Source organism: Vipera ursinii, assembly GCF_947247035.1.
Source record: "Vipera ursinii genome assembly, chromosome: 1".
Classification (NCBI taxonomy): Eukaryota; Metazoa; Chordata; class Lepidosauria; order Squamata; family Viperidae; genus Vipera; species Vipera ursinii.
The window spans coordinates 217161057-217177982 of NC_139512.1; the positions used below are offsets into that span (position 1 = coordinate 217161057).

General features: G+C 43.9%; 1 protein-coding gene across 3 annotated transcripts in view; it reads right to left on the minus strand.

Moving 5' to 3' along the window:
* Positions 1–6252: 6252 nt before the first annotated feature.
* Positions 6253–16926, minus strand: part of HPCAL1 (hippocalcin like 1) — a 101455-nt gene continuing 90781 nt past the window's right edge. For all 3 annotated transcript variants that reach the window (XM_083378959.1, XM_083378958.1, XM_083378960.1), the window contains 2 exons: positions 11685–11790; positions 6253–7491 (listed from right to left, as the gene is read on the minus strand). In XM_083378959.1, coding sequence (XP_083235085.1) covers positions 7394–7491; positions 11685–11790 — 204 coding nt within the window. In that variant the 3' untranslated portion in view covers positions 6253–7393. The remainder of the gene's footprint in view (positions 7492–11684; positions 11791–16926) is intronic.

Consider the following 16926-nt stretch of genomic DNA (forward strand, 5'->3'; position numbering starts at 1 on the left):
TGACTTACTCATTTTGCCAACCCCAACTATCTCTAAAGCCTCCTCTCTGCAGATGGAGCAAGAGCTCTTTTCATACCAGCTGGGTCAATTACATTATTACTGCATCATCTAACAGATTAACAGAGTTGGAAGGGACCTTGGAGGTCTTCTAGTCCAAATTCCTGCTCATGCAGGCAACCTTATACCAGGGGTCCCCAACTCCTGAGCTGCGGCCCACTACCAGGCCTTGAGCCTTTTAGAACCAGGCCCTGGAAATGATGGGTGAGCATGTCCATACACACGCGCATCCCAACTCATGCGAGCAGTGGGGGAATGTGTGTGTGTGCACTCCATTTGCATGAGCAGCAGGTGCATATGCCCGCTGCTCGTGTAAATGGAGGTGTGTGTATTTTTTTTTAAATTTTAATTCCATTTATATCCCGCCCTTTTCCAAAGACTCAGGGCGGCTTACAAGCTTAGCAGTAGCCTTCATTCTATGTATATGCCTGCTTATTAGGGCTTTCACACACCCCCTCAAGCGGCATTATTACAAAGTCAGCTTAATTGCCCCCAACAATCTGGGTCCTCATTTTACCTACCTCGGAAGGATGGAAGGCTGAGTCAACCTCGAGCCTGGTGGGACTTGAACCTGCACTAATTGCAGGCAGCTGGTGTTACCCAACACCAGCTTGCCCAACACATGCATGGAACCATTCCCGCTCCACCCCTGCCAGTCCACAAAGCCAAAAAGGTTGGGGAACTCTGTGCTATACCATTTCAGACAAGGGGTTGTCCAATCTGGTCTTAAAAACTCCCAGTGTTGGAGAATTCATACCTTCTGGAGGCAAGTTGTTCCACTGATTAATTGTCAGGAAATTTCTCCTAAGTTGTAGGTTGCTTCTCTCCTTGATTAATTTTCCATCCATTGCTTCTTGTCCTGCCTTCGGGTGCTTTGGAGAATAGGTTGACCCTGCTTCTGCATACAATAAAATATGTCTATTTACTAGCTTAGGCGAATGGCGCTTTTTTCTTTTGTGCTTTGTTTGAATGGGAAGCGGGCTGCTGCAATGTATCAGCTTCTATAGTAGTGTTGTTATTATTTCTAAGAATGCCTCTGGCTTCCACGCTGGCCTCTAAGTAGAACAAGGACTGGATATGATTGATCCTAGGTATGAGACCTTTGTTCCTAGACCTTGGCAATAAGATTGGTGAAACAGGCACATTTCTCTTGTCTGACAGTTGCTTAGAATCACAGTGATTCTACTGGGTAGAAGCATGAAAGTCATGACTCCAGCAGGCTGCTGTGATACTTTGGTTGGATCCCTTCAGAGACAAAATTTGTTATCTTTGTCCTGAGTTTTATTTTGTCAGATTTATACTTGTCACATTTGCCAGGTTTTAGCCAGCTACTGAAGCTGGTGATCAGAAGGACCATATTATGGTGACGCCGCTCGGTAGTGGAATCTGCCACTGGAGTAGTGGGGGGTTGGGGGGGGTGGAGGTAAGAGATTGGCTAGTTTGAAATTCCCGCAGGGGAGGAAACAACAGAGAACTGACCACTCCTAAAGTCCCTGGAGCCCATTATCTGGTTGCTTCTGAGCGAATGCAGTCAGTCTGACGAGATTCTTTTAAACAGGCAAGTAGCTATAAAGAAACTGATCAGCTCACTGTGTTGTTCTGGTTCTTTGCGCCTGACAGCTCCTACCTTATTGGACAACTCCAGTTGGTGGGGATGCAAGAAACTGCAGCTGGTGGGTATTCTAGTGTGTGGTGTCTTGAGGCTTGGCTCTGTCAATGCTTCTTTTTAATGTTAGTATGAATGCACCACAAGAAGAGTTCAGGTGTTCATTTGACATGAGCTATCATTAGCAAGCTGATGCCACTCAATCGTACGTCATCCAGGCCTAGCTGGTGATGCTGTCCTAACCCAATGTCTGATGGTGCTGAAGTTCTGGGTGGACAAGAACATTCCAGAGACTGCCCCTCCCCCTGGTTCCATAACAGTTCCATTGTGCCAAATCTTTGAGGTAAACCAGGTGAAGAACACCACAGGGATGTTGCTTTATTGTGTAAGGTATATTAACAGAATCTTGAAAGCTTAAAAAGTTCCCTTTTAAAAGGCAAGAAAAGAAAGGAAGAGCTTTTCTTTCTCGTGCTTACAGATTTCCCAGGGGCGAGTCACAATTTTACTTTTCCCACTTCCTTCTCAAGGCCAGAGCTAAAGTTCTCCTCATATTGTGGACTCTGGTTGGGTTGTTCTTTCCATAAAGAATTTGGTGGCTCTCCTGGATTTGTGACTTTTCTAGATAAGGAAGCCTTGGCATCAGTGCTTCACGCCCTTATCACCAAAGGCCAGCATTATAGTAACTCTCTTTAAAAGGAGTTTGAAAGTGATTCAGAATTTTCAGTGGGTATAGAGTGGGCATTTTGTGAAATTGCCTCTGACGTGTTCTTGTGAGGCTGAGGGTTGTGTGTGTTTTTGTTTTAAATCCATCTAGATTCAAATTATGCAGTCAGTAGTTTTAGACTCCAGGCAGTGGTTTCATTCACTATGTATCTAGCTCCCACTTTGGATGGCCATCAGGTTCCACTTAAGGTCAGCCAGCCGTAATGTCCTGGGGTTCTTCTAGAGTTTTTCACAACTGAGATCGGATGTCTGTCTTAGCCACAGAATACTATGGCCAACAAATTGCCCTGAATGAATTAATGTTGGTATGGACACATTAAGTTAGGGAGAACAAGTTTGTGGCCTTGAGTTACTCCATGGACACCCTATTTCAAAGGATGTTTGGTCAATTTTAATGATACTGCCTTTTTTATTGGAAACAATTATTGAATTGAGTCAAGCTATTCTCCAAAGCACCTGAAAGCAGGACAAGAAGCAACGGATAGAAACTAGTCAAGGAGAGAAGCAACCTAGAACTAACGAGAAATTTCCTGACAGTTAGAACAATTAACCAGTGGAACAACCTGCCTCCAGAAGCGGTGAATGCTCCAACACTGGAAGTTTTTAAGAAGAGACTGGCCAGCCATTTGTCTGAAATGGTATAGGGTTTCCTGCCTGAGCAGGGGGTTGGACTAGATGACCTCCAAGGTCCCTTCCAACTTTATTATTATTATTATTATTATTATTATTATTATTATTATTATTATTATTATTATTATTATTATTATTATTTACATCATTTGCTGCTCTAACACATGTATTGATGATGGTTTTAATGTTTTAAATAGCCTCATTGTTTATCCAGAATATTACTGTTGGATGATTTAGGAATACGATCTGCTAACATTTTACATTTATAGGAAGCCCTCTCTTTCTACAAACAATTCAAAGTACCTTGGAAGTTTGGCTGTTTCCAAACACTGGGCCTTCTGGACTAGTCTGCACCAGGATGACCAATCTAGCTATGACTGTAGGTTCTCTCACCCTTGATGGTTTGCAGCTGAATGTGTTACTCACCTCAATTGCAAGGCAGGGTTTTTTTTTCCTGGTGTGTTTTTTAGGACGGCCGATACATATGCAAGTTCCTCATATCATAATCACTGATTATGAGTGTGCAAGAGTGCAGTGGTGTGCTTGGCTGTAGTGTATGCACTGACGACTTCCATTACATGAAGTGTTTTGCAAAAATAGTGCCTACATAGCTTGATAGCTGGGAAAAATGCAAGGCATGAAGAAAAGGATTCCAATCCACTGACTTTCTGTCTTCATTTTTTTTCCACCAAATACATTCTTAATAGACAGATAAGAATTTAATAATCCACAATGTTCAGTGAATTTAACAGAAAAGAGGAGCTGGTGGAAAGGTTGGACACAAAGTCTTAAAGGGTTATTGAGATGTAGTGATCGTGGCTTTGGTTGAGATCTTAAAGCTGAGCAGATTGATTTTCCATGCACTTATTAGCTTTCCACAAAAATATATTAGGTTGGGGATTTATTTATGTTTCTTGGATAAGCCATCCCTATCAATACATAGCATGGAGGAATTATTTTACCCATCAAACTTTGAGCTTAGTTCCAGTCTCAAAACAATTAATAGGCAATATTCATTTTTATTATTTTTTTAAATATCCAGGGTGGCAGCATACTTGTCCAATACTGAATATACATCTTCTCTAGGATACAATACAACAGGACAGATAATTCCCCCAATTGTTAGGTGGCCATTTCTTCTATCTATCTATCTATCTATCTATCTATCTATCTATCTATCTATCTATCTATCTATCTATCTATCTATCTATCTATCTATCTATCTATCTATCTCCACCATCAATCTATCATCTCTCTCTCTCTCTCAACAACCTTTATTTTGTAATTCTTGATTTTAAATTTTCTGCAGCTTTTGAAATAGTTAGAAGCATGTTAAAAACTCTTTATGTTCAACCTTTTAAGGCCCAGCATCTAATATGTATCACAGTGTCTCCTATAGGTCAGTGGCCAGTATAACATCTAAATTACATGTTTCATAAACTCACAGACGACCTCAAAGACATGCTTTTAAATCTGGTTGCAAAACACAAGGAGTTACCTAAGTGTGCCTGCACATGCACATACAGGCACGCACACTTCTGCGATCCTAAGTGCTAATTCTTCAGAAAATACGGCTTTTGGCAGACAGCAGAAAGATGTCTCTTTACGGGAAGGGGGAGCACCAGTTTTCTTCCCTTTCCAGCCTCTTCTTCTCAGGCTTTCCAGAACGGATTTTGGAACTATGGAATTGAATGAAGGACTGAAGGGCTCGACATGTGAAAAAGTTTGCTCAGTCTAAATCTTCTGCATATGAATGAAGCCTCTTTCATTCATTAACCAGTGGAACAACCTGCCTCCAGAAGCTGTGAATGCTCCAACACTGGAAGTTTTTAAGAAGAGACTGGCCAGCCATTTGTCTGAAATGGTATAGGGTTTCCTGCCTGAGCAGGGGGTTGGACTAGATGACCTCCAAGGTCCCTTCCAACTTCTTTCTTCTTCTTCTTCTTCTTCTTCTTCTTCTTCTTCATTATTATTATTATTATTATTATTATTATTATTATTATTATTATTATTATTATTATTATTATTATTATTATTATTATTATTATTATCCATGCAAGCTTTGGCTGAATCCCATTCAACTACTGTAGTTTAGGATGATGGAATTTTAGCACGCTGTGTACACTATACAAAACTTGAAAGTTTGAATTTGCTCGTAGAAAGGGTACCTCAATGCAGCATGGAAATGACTTCAACAGCCAATAACCCATTTCAGGTGATGCGGCTTAATGCAGGCACAAGTTTGAACAGGTTTACCTGGAAGAAAGCTCGTGCATGTTTACATCACTCTGGGCTGACCTTGATCTCATGGCACATCCATTTTGTTTTCTTGGCAATGCTAGGGAAACAGTTCTCGTTCTTCTACCAGCGTTTTATGCTGCGTTGAAAATTTATTTGATTTTTTTTTTACAAAAATCAACTTTATTATTTTTAAAAATAACATTGCGATGAACATACCTAATACTCCTCCCTCCCCCTATCTTCCCCGTAGCAACTCTGTGAGGTGGGTTTTGCTGAGAGAGAGGGACAGGCCCAAAGCCACCCAGCTGGCTTTCGTGCCTCATGGAAAATCAAGCTGGAAGAAGGGAATGGCAAATCACTTCCATGTTAAACTGCCAGCATAAAATACATCAAAGTGTCCATTTAGCTACCAGCAGTTGAACTCCACCCAATAAAAATGTCTTGATTTTTAAGAGAAGAACTGTAACCCTTGGACCACAGCTGTAACCCTTTTCAGGCTGAATGAAAGAAGGGCATTTTTAGGGATACGGATTTTCAAAAGTTGTCTTTACTATCCTTGTGCTCTTCATTCTCACTTGGCAGGTTTTACTGTCCACCTATAGTCCAGAGCTCCACTGCCAGTACTATCTTTTACCTTAATCCAATTCCTATAACATAGCTATGTCAGGATATGTAATCTTGTTTTTATAAGAACTTCTAGCTATATTTCTGAATAAAAATAATATTGCTGAGCTAGGCTGGTATTCATTTAAAATTCTTTTTAATCACAAAACCAAGATACATCTATGGTTTACATATCCATGGCAACTGTGGCCAGTCAATGAACAATGTTTCTGTTTGAAAAAATGCAGAAGAATGGAGTAATATCCACTCCTGTGCAATTTGTGTGAACGCTCTTTTTAAACTGACTCTTGAAATATCTTTTCATTGTTTCCAAGAAAGAAATTGTGCTGCATGCAAATTCAAAGCATCCAATAATTAAAAGATAACATAGATCAACAAGAAAATTCACCTTTATTTCAATCAGCATTTCTTGGCATTAGGCAAATATTAAATAACACTGGAATGCACAAGACTATTAACAGAGATGGACAACCACAAAGTGGTAGGAGGATCATAGTAAATGCTTGTCAAATTACCTCACCTCACTCAAAAGCCTGTTGAAGTGTGATAGCCATTGTGAGTGGCCCGTCACTGTGAAACACTACGGAAGCAGAATGATTCCTCTTTAGTCTTCATTAAACACAATAAATGCTGGAACAATCCACAGTAAAAATGGACAAAGTGTTGCAACCAGTAATTAAAACAGTGATATACCCACAAACAGCTAATCATGCAGTGCCTTAATGGCAAGTTGACTATGTATAAATATCATAATCCTTTTCTTAAAAAAATAATAATCACGGACAACTAAAAGAAATGAAGGATGAGGTCTACTTCATATATTAAATATGACCTAAATATTAATTTTTACTTCAAAATGTAATATATATATACACACACACATATATATATATATCAATAAAATACACAGATATATACACATACAACTATATGTATGTGTATATTTTAAATGTGTATATCTATTTTATTTTTTAAAAAACAGCATGATATCCAGTTTTCTTCCCAATGAGAACTGCTTGCAAGCGCAAGCAATTTTCTTCATTGAGAAGGAAACTGGAGACATGCCATTTTTTAAAAAACAAAATCTGCTTAATTTATTCCACATTTCATAGTGATTTTCTGGGATATAAACTGTCTGTTGCTGCTGGCACAGCAGATGAAAATTACATACAGCATCTTTTTAGAGTTACAAAGTCATCCATTTAGATTAACCAAGAGGAATACTATTCTCCCTCTTTTAACTTGCATGTAAACATACCCTTCGGTTACACTCAATGTGTAGAGGGAGTCCTAACAATAATGTGGAGTGAAAAAGAGAATTAGGATACTGGAAAGAGAAGTCGTATCGTAGCTGATGAGAAGAGTGAGGCTCTTTTTTCCCCCACTTGGATACAGACACAATCCAGCCACAAAGTTTCGTCCACTAACCAATGAGGAATGGTTGAAGGCATCCATTTACGAGCAAAGCTTGAACAAGCCAGTAATTTTCTTTGCAAACTGTCCAGAGTTTCATTAAAACTGACTTGCACTGCTTGGATCACACTGTAACAACCGGACAATTGAGGGATCGCTCTTGGCACCTTTTATAAACTCTTCGAGAGATAATTTACCTTGAAAGGAACAAAGAGAGAGAAAATTATACATCTGATATGCCACATAGAGAACATAAAGAGCTGTCTGCTCATTTCCCGCTGGTGTAAAAAGAACTGTTCATGAGATTTGATAGACTGCCAAAAAGATTACCCCCCCCCCCACCTTGTTGCTGTTTTTCGGAGGGTTGGCTGAGGAAACTCTGATATAATGTAGACTTCCGAAATACAATCAGCATAAGAACCAGACAAAATTCTCACATCCTGTTACAATTCCAAAGCTCTCAAGAAAAGCGTAAAACCCTGAATGAAAATGACATGAAAAGAAGCATAACCTCAGTGCTGATCTGTTGCTTCCTTTAGCTGACATTTTGCTGAAGGGCGAACTTGAAAAATGGCAGGCGGCTGAATCTCAGGCAGGCAGGCACATTTTTGAACCAAATACAATTTCCTCCCTGAGCTAGATTAAAGCATTACGAACCAATGATGCCAAAATATTTGAAATTAAGTGGACATTACAATCTGATTAAGTTAAGTGAGTCGGTTTGTGGATTTGTCTGTTTCAGCTTATTGTTCCTCATAAAACACTAGGTAATGTGTGGGGCAAATGGTTTCCATTGCTATTAATTCAGGGCAGACTTCTGTATTACGAAAAACATGAGAAGTACCACTGGAAGAAAAACATGTTTCAATCTTCATTCGTTCTCAGGCAATGTCTAGAATGCATTTTCTTTGACATGCGAGTTTATTGTTCAAGATTCTGAATTACTGGTTCAAAGACCTTGGCTCCCATTGGACAGGCAGACAATGGTGAAAAGCAGACAAGCCCCCACCTTCTCTGTGAAATACTCTGCCCTCAAGTACTATTCTCATTTCCTAATTTCTTAGATGGGCAAATAGAAAGGAGCAGAGGAATGTGATATATTTCTAGGATAATTTAGATAAGCACAATAAGCTTTTACAAACAGGCTTTTTGAGGAGACTATCTCTGCTTCAACAAATTCTCTAGGCCGGAAAGAGTAACAACGGAAAGATGCAAAGTAGCTCTCAAGTTGCAATCTTATTGGAGGCCATCACAGTTGTGATGGTCATAAAGCAGTCTGAAAGATTTTACAAACTTTCTTGTGGTGATCATTAAACAAATCACCGAGATATTTTTGTGATGATCATTAAATGGATCACTGAGATAGTTAAGCAAACAGTATGGTTGTTAAGCAAACCACTGGTTTGCTAGAGGCAGTTTTGCCAAAAACCGAAAGCAAAACTGTCATAAATCACAGTCACATGACCACAGGACTCTGCAAATGCAGCCTGGTTACCAAGTGTCCAAAGCAAGATCCCATGACGGGAAGGGGGGGGTGACTGTCGGAACTTCATATATGGCTCATAAGTACCTCCCCAGCGTAGGTCCATCAGAATTTCAAATGGTAGCTAAGCAACTGGTTGTAAGATAAAGACTACCTGTACTATGTTCTGGGTTTCTATTTTTCTATCATATTACTAGAAAACAATAATTTTCAGCAGTCATGGTGACTTTAATGGTTTGTGCATATTTATCCTTTCATTTAAATTCTCTCACAACTGAGCTAATTAGAAATAGGCAAGCTACTTGATGCTTATCTCAGATGCATTTATGCGGCATACCTCTCAAAAGAGATTGTGCTTGTAAGTTATGCACGCTCACAAAACCATCCAAAGAGCACAAATATCAATCGCCTACTAGTTGACACTTCTATAATAGAACAAAATAACAGAGTTGGAAGGGACCTTGGAGGTCTTCTAGTTCAACCCCCTGCTCAGGCAGGAAACCTTATACTATTTCAGACAAGTGGTTGTCTGATCTTTTCTTTAAAACTTCCAGTGTTGGAGCATTCACAACTTTTGGAGGCAAGTTGTTCCACTGATTAATTGTTCTGTTAGGAAATTTCTCCTTAATTCCAGGTTGCTTCTCTCCTTGATCAGTTTCCATCTGTTCTTTTTGTCCTGTCTTTGGAAAATAGCTTGAGTCCCTCCTCTTTGTGGCAACCCCTGAGATATTGGAACACTGCTATCATGTTACCCCTCACCCTTCTCTTCATTAAACTACACATACCCAATTCCAGCAACTGTTCTTTATATGTTTTAGCCTCTGGTCCCCTAATTATCTTTGTTGTTCTTCTCTGCACTCTTTCCAGAGTCTCAACATCTTTTTATTCTGCTTCCTGGGCAATCATCTCTCACCTTTGGGAGGGAGCAATAGCTAGCAGAAGTCTTCAGTGAGGACCAGATACTCAATAAATGACATTTGTATCACTATTTCCTGATAGAGAATCAAAAGCCACCCTCCATCATTGCTGTGGTACAGATGGACCACTTCAGTCTGAACTAAAATCCCCCACAAACTGCTAGGATATTCTTCTCCCCAAGATGACAACGTCTAGTCTTGGAAGGAAGGTAAGATGCAAGCAGAAACCTATAGTGGTGGTGGTGGGGTCTCTTTGAAAGGCTGCATCTTCCTTGATTCAGCTCAGATTAATTTGAAAAAAACTTAACAATGGCTGATCAAATGATCACCCTGTGCTCTAAATAGTACTATGAATATATATTAAATTGTTATGGAATTAGGGTACTCTGATAGATCTCTCTTATGAAGAATACAAGAATACCAATGCCTCTCCTATTTTACTGTTATTTTTGTTGCAACAACCACAACAACAATCACTTTCCCCTTTTGACATCCAAGTGCATGTTTAGCCTCTCCACCCAACTTGCAGGTATCTAATACTTATTTAACCGTAGTAGTGATGTGCTCATGTCAAAGTCTCAGGGAAGGTAAGCTGAATGCATACTAAGGCAGGGAACTTGCTCCCAGCATCGTTCATCATTTGTAAGTTGGACTAAGATTAGTTGGATTAAGTATTGAAGTTGAGACTTGAAAGTGACATAACCTGACCTTTGTTTCAGAGGTTACTGGAAAACAATGGCAATAGGTTGCTTCAAAGAAGTCATTTTTGGTTATATTTTGAGATATTGGTATCTTCTGAATCCTCATTGGCTGAGGAACTAGTGCCTACAAACCTACCACCATACCAGTCATAGTATGGTGCTTCTTTTTTTTAATATAAAGTTTTTTATTGTTATTTTTTTTCTCTCTACATACATATGTTAGTTTTTCAAACAACATGCGAGCTGGGTTCATAACACGCTGATACATATACAAATTCTACTCTTTGGTTCTCTCTTCCAGCCATTTATAAAATAAATTCCAGCTTTTATAGTATTCTGTTTCTTCTTTGTCTTTTAGTCTCATAGTTAATCTGTCCATCTCTGCGCATTCCAATATCTTCTTTATTACCTCTTCTTTTGACGGTACTTGTTCATTTTTTCCAGCATTGCGCATAGTATGGTACACAGTATTTCCATGCAAATAGACACATGTCCTGCTAAGCAGGCAATGCCAAGGCAACATTTTACTTTGACCCACAACCAAAAAACTGCAGGAACCTATTTCAACAGTAATGATTCCATTAAGTAGCCTCCGCACCACAAAGGACCTTAGCTTTCCTTTTTCTTCTCTCCTAACCTTGTCTGATCAAAGGTTCTGAAGCAATATATTGCTTCCAAAGGCAACCTCTACCGTACTTTTTGGTTGCAAAATACAGTAGATGAAGGAGAAACACAATGAGAAGGATCCCTAATCTAGCAGGAGGAACAGAGATAATGGCTGCCAATCTGAAGTAACATAGAGATCTACAACTTTAATTACTCTTTGAAATTCTAATGGACTTTGTACAAAATTCGTGCAAATCAACTTCTTTCCTATTTGTAGATTAAAAAACCTGCAGCTGGAACGAGCTGTACAAAGTAGAATAAATGTAGCACTTTTCAATAATTTATTTCCATTGCGAAACACGTATCTGCAAAGTTTTACATGGCTTGGCAGAGACTGTCAGTGGAAGAGGAAAACAGAATGCAAGAGGAAAAAAAAGTTAATCTCAGGAAAATAAGTGTGCATAGAGACAACTTTATAAACAAGGGAAATCTTTAGTGGTCTGGTTGTAGAATTTTTTTTTTACTGGACAGGTAAGACTCAGGCTTTTTTTTTTTAAAAAAAAGCAATAATTTCTCCCTGTACAGATTTTGTGACTCTAGATTAAAGAGTTTTAAACAGATGTCCACTACCATTACCCCCATCTTTGGTAAGCACATCACAAAGGTTTACTGACAAAACCTACCATCATTATTGGTATCCATCTGTCTGAAGATTTTATCTGTTCGTTTCTCTGGAGTTGATTCATCCTCTGGCATTTTCATGACTGAAGACACCATTTTATAGATTGCCTTTAAAGGGATAGCAATATGTAGGAAAAACAGGTTAAAATATTTCTTGGAAGTCCAAAATTAAAAAAACAACCACAAAACAAAAAATTGTGAGAGGCCATTACAGTGAAATATATTAAAACATACAAAAAAGTACTAAAGAAACCCCCATAGCAAGTTCTACATTTTTAAACAAATTCCTGAGCTGTGATTTGTATCTAATATATTCCCATATTCTCCATCTATTGATTTATATGTGATGTATTTACTTATTAAGGAGAACAGATGCACAGTCTTCATTGGTATTCTGTAAACAAATTCATTTCTGTCTTTCAAACAGCTTCCATGTCCTTTAGTTGCCATTACATTCTGTGGGGAGATTAAACTAACCACCAATACTTCCTTCCCCAATAGTTATTCTACCTGCACTTTCATATCCTTTCAGACCCCACTTTTCCCAAGATCCATTCTTGACACCAACAATATTCAGAACTCCTCATAACCCTTAATTCTAATTCTGGTTCTAATGTAAACTGTAGGAGAAAGTGGGATCAAATGCAACATCAGATTGGAGTTGCTACATTCCCAAAAGAAACCAAAGCCCAGCCTCCCCCATAAATTGCATTGACTCTTAAAAGGTAAAGGTAAAGGTTCCCCCCCCCCCACACGTGCTAGTCGTTTCCTACTCTAGGGGCCGGTGCTCATCTCCGTTTCAAAGCCGAAGAGCCAGCGCTTGTCTGAGGACGTCTCCGTGGTCATGTGGCCGGCATGACTAGACGCCAAAGGCGCACGGAACGCTGTTACCTTCCCACCATAGTGGTCCCTATTTTTCTACTTGCATTTTTACATGCTTTCAAACTGCTAGGTTGGCAGAAGCTGGGACGAGTAACAGGCGCTCACTCTGTTATGCGGCACTTGGGATTCGACCTGCCAAACTGCCGACCTTCTGATCGACAAGCTCAGCGTCCTAACCCACTGAGCCACCACGTCCCTTGCATTGACTCTTATCTAACACCAATTTGCTGTGACCGTTAGTAGATCAGATTCTTGTGTATAGGTAACATAAAATAAACTTATTTAATTGCTGTGCCTGGTTACTTGCCCCTGATAACACCAAAGGCAGTCAAATCTATTGCCCTTTTCTATTTTCCTCCTTTGCTATAATTATCCATGAAGAGGTTTATGCTTCAACTATGTATTTAAATAGATCCCACCATTTTCATTCGAATCATTCTTGGGTTGCTAAATGTCTCTACCGCTTTTTTCTATTTTCTCTCATCTCATTGCCTTTATGTCAGCTAAAATAATTTTTGCCCCTCTGGACTGCATTCATTCAGAATATTACACTATTTTCTCCAAAGTTCATCCTTTCTTTTTCTATTATTACCATTCACTAGTGTGTAACATGACCTGTCACTGAACTATGAATTCATCTTTCATGTACACTTACAACAATGTAGATGATGCCGATTTATACTTTTAGCCCTTTTGTTCACAATTAAATCTACAACTTCACTCCAGGTTTTCATCAACATCATTCCATAAGATCAGGTCACTTACCGTATATACTTGAGTATAAGCCGACTCGAGTATAAGCCGAGACCCCATTTTCACCCCCAAAAACTGGAAAAAGTTCGTGACTCGAGTATAAGCCGATCCGCCGTTCTGCAAGCCTCCGCCGCCAGCAGAGGCTCGATCCGCCATTTTGCAAGCCTGAATACACAGGAATACCCTGTGTGGCCGCGGCTCTCGGGGAAGCCCTGGCTGTCCGCTTCCTCGCTCCACGCTGCCATTCGGGGCCCGTGCGTTCCCCGGGCAAATCGCGGCGCCCAGCAGGCGAGGAAACACGCCCGCTCCAGTCGCCCCCCCTTCCCTCAGGAGACGCGAAGCAAGTGACCGCCCAGAGCTTACCGAGGACTTGCGCGCGGCCGAGGCTTCGGTGCTTCCAGGATCGCGCGCACCTCTCCCAAGCCGCCGCCGTCCGGAGACCTGCCGAAGTTTGGGGAGATTTGGGGAGGTGCGCGCGCACCTCCCCAAACCTCCCCAAACGTCAGCAGGTCTCCGGATCTCCGTGCCTTGCCTGCCTGCTAATTTCCGCTGCAGAAAGAAGCAGGCAGGCAAGGCACGGAGATCCGGAGACCTGCTGATGATTGGGGAGGTTTGGGCACCTCCCCAAACGTCGGCAGGTCTCTGGATCTCCGTGCCTTGCCTGCCTGCTTCTTTTGGGGAGGTTTGGGGAGGCAGGCTGCTTCGTTCCGCGGCGGAAAGAAGCAGGCAGGCCTCTGTCGCCGGCGGCTGGATCCGCGCTCCGCAAGCCTCTGCCGCCGGCTGGATCCGCGCCCTGCCGCCGGCAGAGGCTTGCGGAGCGCGGATCCAGTGGGGGGGGGGAAGCCCTTTAGCAGGATTTGCCTGCATGCCGGCGGAGGCTGGATCCGTGCTCCACAAGCCTCTGCCGCCGGCTGGATCCGCGCCCTGCCGCTGCGGAGCGCGGATCCAGCCTCCGGCGGCGGCAGAGGTCTAGGGGTAGTGGGGGGGGGCTCGCGGACATAGATGGGCTCAAGTGGAAGCCAAGCAGCCCTCCCGAATCTGGGCTTCTGGACGGAGCAGCCGGTGGTGCGTTTCAAAAAGCCAGATAAGGCAGACAGGGAGATGAAGAGTTCAACCGAGTTTCCTCTTTTGTTCAGGCTCCCCGATCAGACAAAGAACTAGCCAGCGGCAGGTTTCTCCCCTTTTCCCTCCCATCTCTCTTCCCCCAACCCTTGGGTCCCACAGCAACTCACGAACTCCAGCCGCCCCTTCTCCTTCGAAAGGTCTAGATCCCAAGATATATACAGAAATATACATAAAGAGAGACGGACGCAGGCTGTTGGTTTCTCGCCTCATCCCACGCACGCACGAGGGGGAGAAACAACGCTCTGGGCAGCAGAGTCCTGGAGAAAGAAAAATCGGCCGCAGCCTCGGGGTAGGCTTCTCCGGGGGCGCCGCCGCGATTCTGCAGGGGCCAGGTAGGGAAAACTCGCCGGGGAAAACGGGTGCCGTTGCAGCGCCCGGCGAGTTTAAAAGCAGCGGGTGCAGATGCCTGAACAAAAGAGGAAACTCGGTTGAACTCTTCATCTCCCTGTCTGCCTTATCTGGTCTTTCAAGAGGAGGGTATTCCTTTCACTTCTTGAACTTTCCCAAAGACTTGCAAACTTTTCCAACCATTACTTCCAAGGATCTTTGATTTTTATTTTTCCCCTTGCGACCTAGAGGAAATGAAGGTGAGCTGTTGATCTAAGTTTCTCTCTTCTTCCTTTGTAATTAAACTGGAAGTTTTACGTGTGGAAGGGGTAATCTGATTTTTCCTTCTCCAGGCCTCTGCCGCCCAGAGCGTTGTTTCTCCCCCTCGTGCGTGCGTGTGTGTGTGTGTCAGACAGAAACGGGCGGCAGAGGCCTGGAGAAGGAAAAATCGGCCGCAGCCTCGGGGTAGGCTTCTCCGGGGGCGCCGCCGCTGCCGTTCTTTCTTTCTCGTTCGCGGGAGCGCGAGGCGGCATGCGCATAGAGAGGGAGCCGCCGAGCCTTCCCCCACCCGGAGAGAGAAGCGTTTCTGTGTCGGCGCAGGCACAGATACCCCTCGCTCGCGAGCAGCCTTGCCCTAGCCCGCCGGTCGCGCCCCCCCCAGATGTTGCGAGCCTCGCCAGCGGCGGCGTTCCTCGGTGTGGGCGTGCCTGCGTCTTTGGGTGTGAGGCTTTCGGAGAGGCTGCCTTTGGCTCCTGGTACTTGCAGCCGGTGTAAAAGAACAAGTCTGTGAAAGCGGGCGAGAATTCATTTCTTTTAAACCGGCTGCAAGTACCAGGAGCCAAAGGCAGCCTCTCCGAAAGCCTCACACCCAAAGACGCAGGCACGCCCACACCGAGGAACGCCGCCGCTGGCGAGGCTCACAGACGCTGCCGTTCTTTCTTTCTCGTTCACGGGAGCGCGAGGCGGCGTGCGCATACAGAGGCGTATATAGACCCAGGGAGCCGCCGAGCCTTCCCCCACCCGGAGAGAGAAGCGTTTCTGTGTTGGCGCAGGCACAGATACCCCTCGCTCGCGAGCAGCCTTGCCCTAGCCCGCCAGTCGCGCCCCCCCCAGATGTTGCGCCCGGTGTGGCCGGCCCCCCCCTGCACCCCCCACGCTACGCCACTGCACTACAGTCCTCGTGTTTCCCAGGGTTGCCCGTCATGCCAGACATTCCCTATAGCCCGATTCTTTAGCTCCCCACGTTCCTTAATTCGAGCGAATTTTGTCGGTGCTCCATGGAGAAAAAATATGCAAATGCTGTTTATTTAACCGCGCAAAACTTTTTTAAGACTTTTCATTTCTGTTTTATGCATGGGCTGGGTGGGTCACGAAGTTTACCTCTGGGGACAGCCCGGCCACGCCCGCGCCCATCAGCTGTTCGGCGGGCGAACACCCAATGCCGGTGGATCCCGCCCGGCTCCGGGGACAGCCCGGCCACGCCCGCGCCCGTCAGCTGTTCGGCGGGCGAACACCCAATGCCGGTGGATCCCGCCCAGCTCTGGGGACAGCCCGGCCACGCCCGCGCCCATCAGCTGTTCGGCGGGCGAACACCCAATGCCGGTGGATCCCGCCCGGCTCTGGGGACAGCCCGGCCACGCCCGCGCCCGTCAGCTGTTCGGCGGGTGAACGCTGAACGCCGGTGGAAGGCGCCCGGCTCCGGGGACAGCCCGGCCACGCCCGCGCCCGTCAGCTGTTCGGCGGGCGAACACCCAATGCCGGTGGATCCCGCCCGGCTCCGGGGACAGCCTGGCCACGCCTGCGCCCGTCAGCTGTTCGGCGGGCGAACACCCAATGCCGGTGGAACCCGCCTGGCTCCGGAGACAGCCCGGCCACGCCCGCGCCCATCAGCTGTTTGGCGGGCGAACGCCGACCCCGGAGCCCAGCCCTCCCTTCTCTCAGCAGCCTGTTCCGAACGAAGGGACAGTTCTTTTTTTTTTGTTGACTGGAGTATAAGCCGAAGTGGAGTTTTCAGCCCAAATAAGTGGACTGAAAAATTCGGCTTATACTCAAGTATATACGGTAGTTCAGTTCTATTGCATCCTTTCCTTTCCTTTCCTTTCCTTTCCTTTCCTTTCCTTTCCTTCTTTCCTTTCCTTTCCTTTCCTTCTTTCCTTT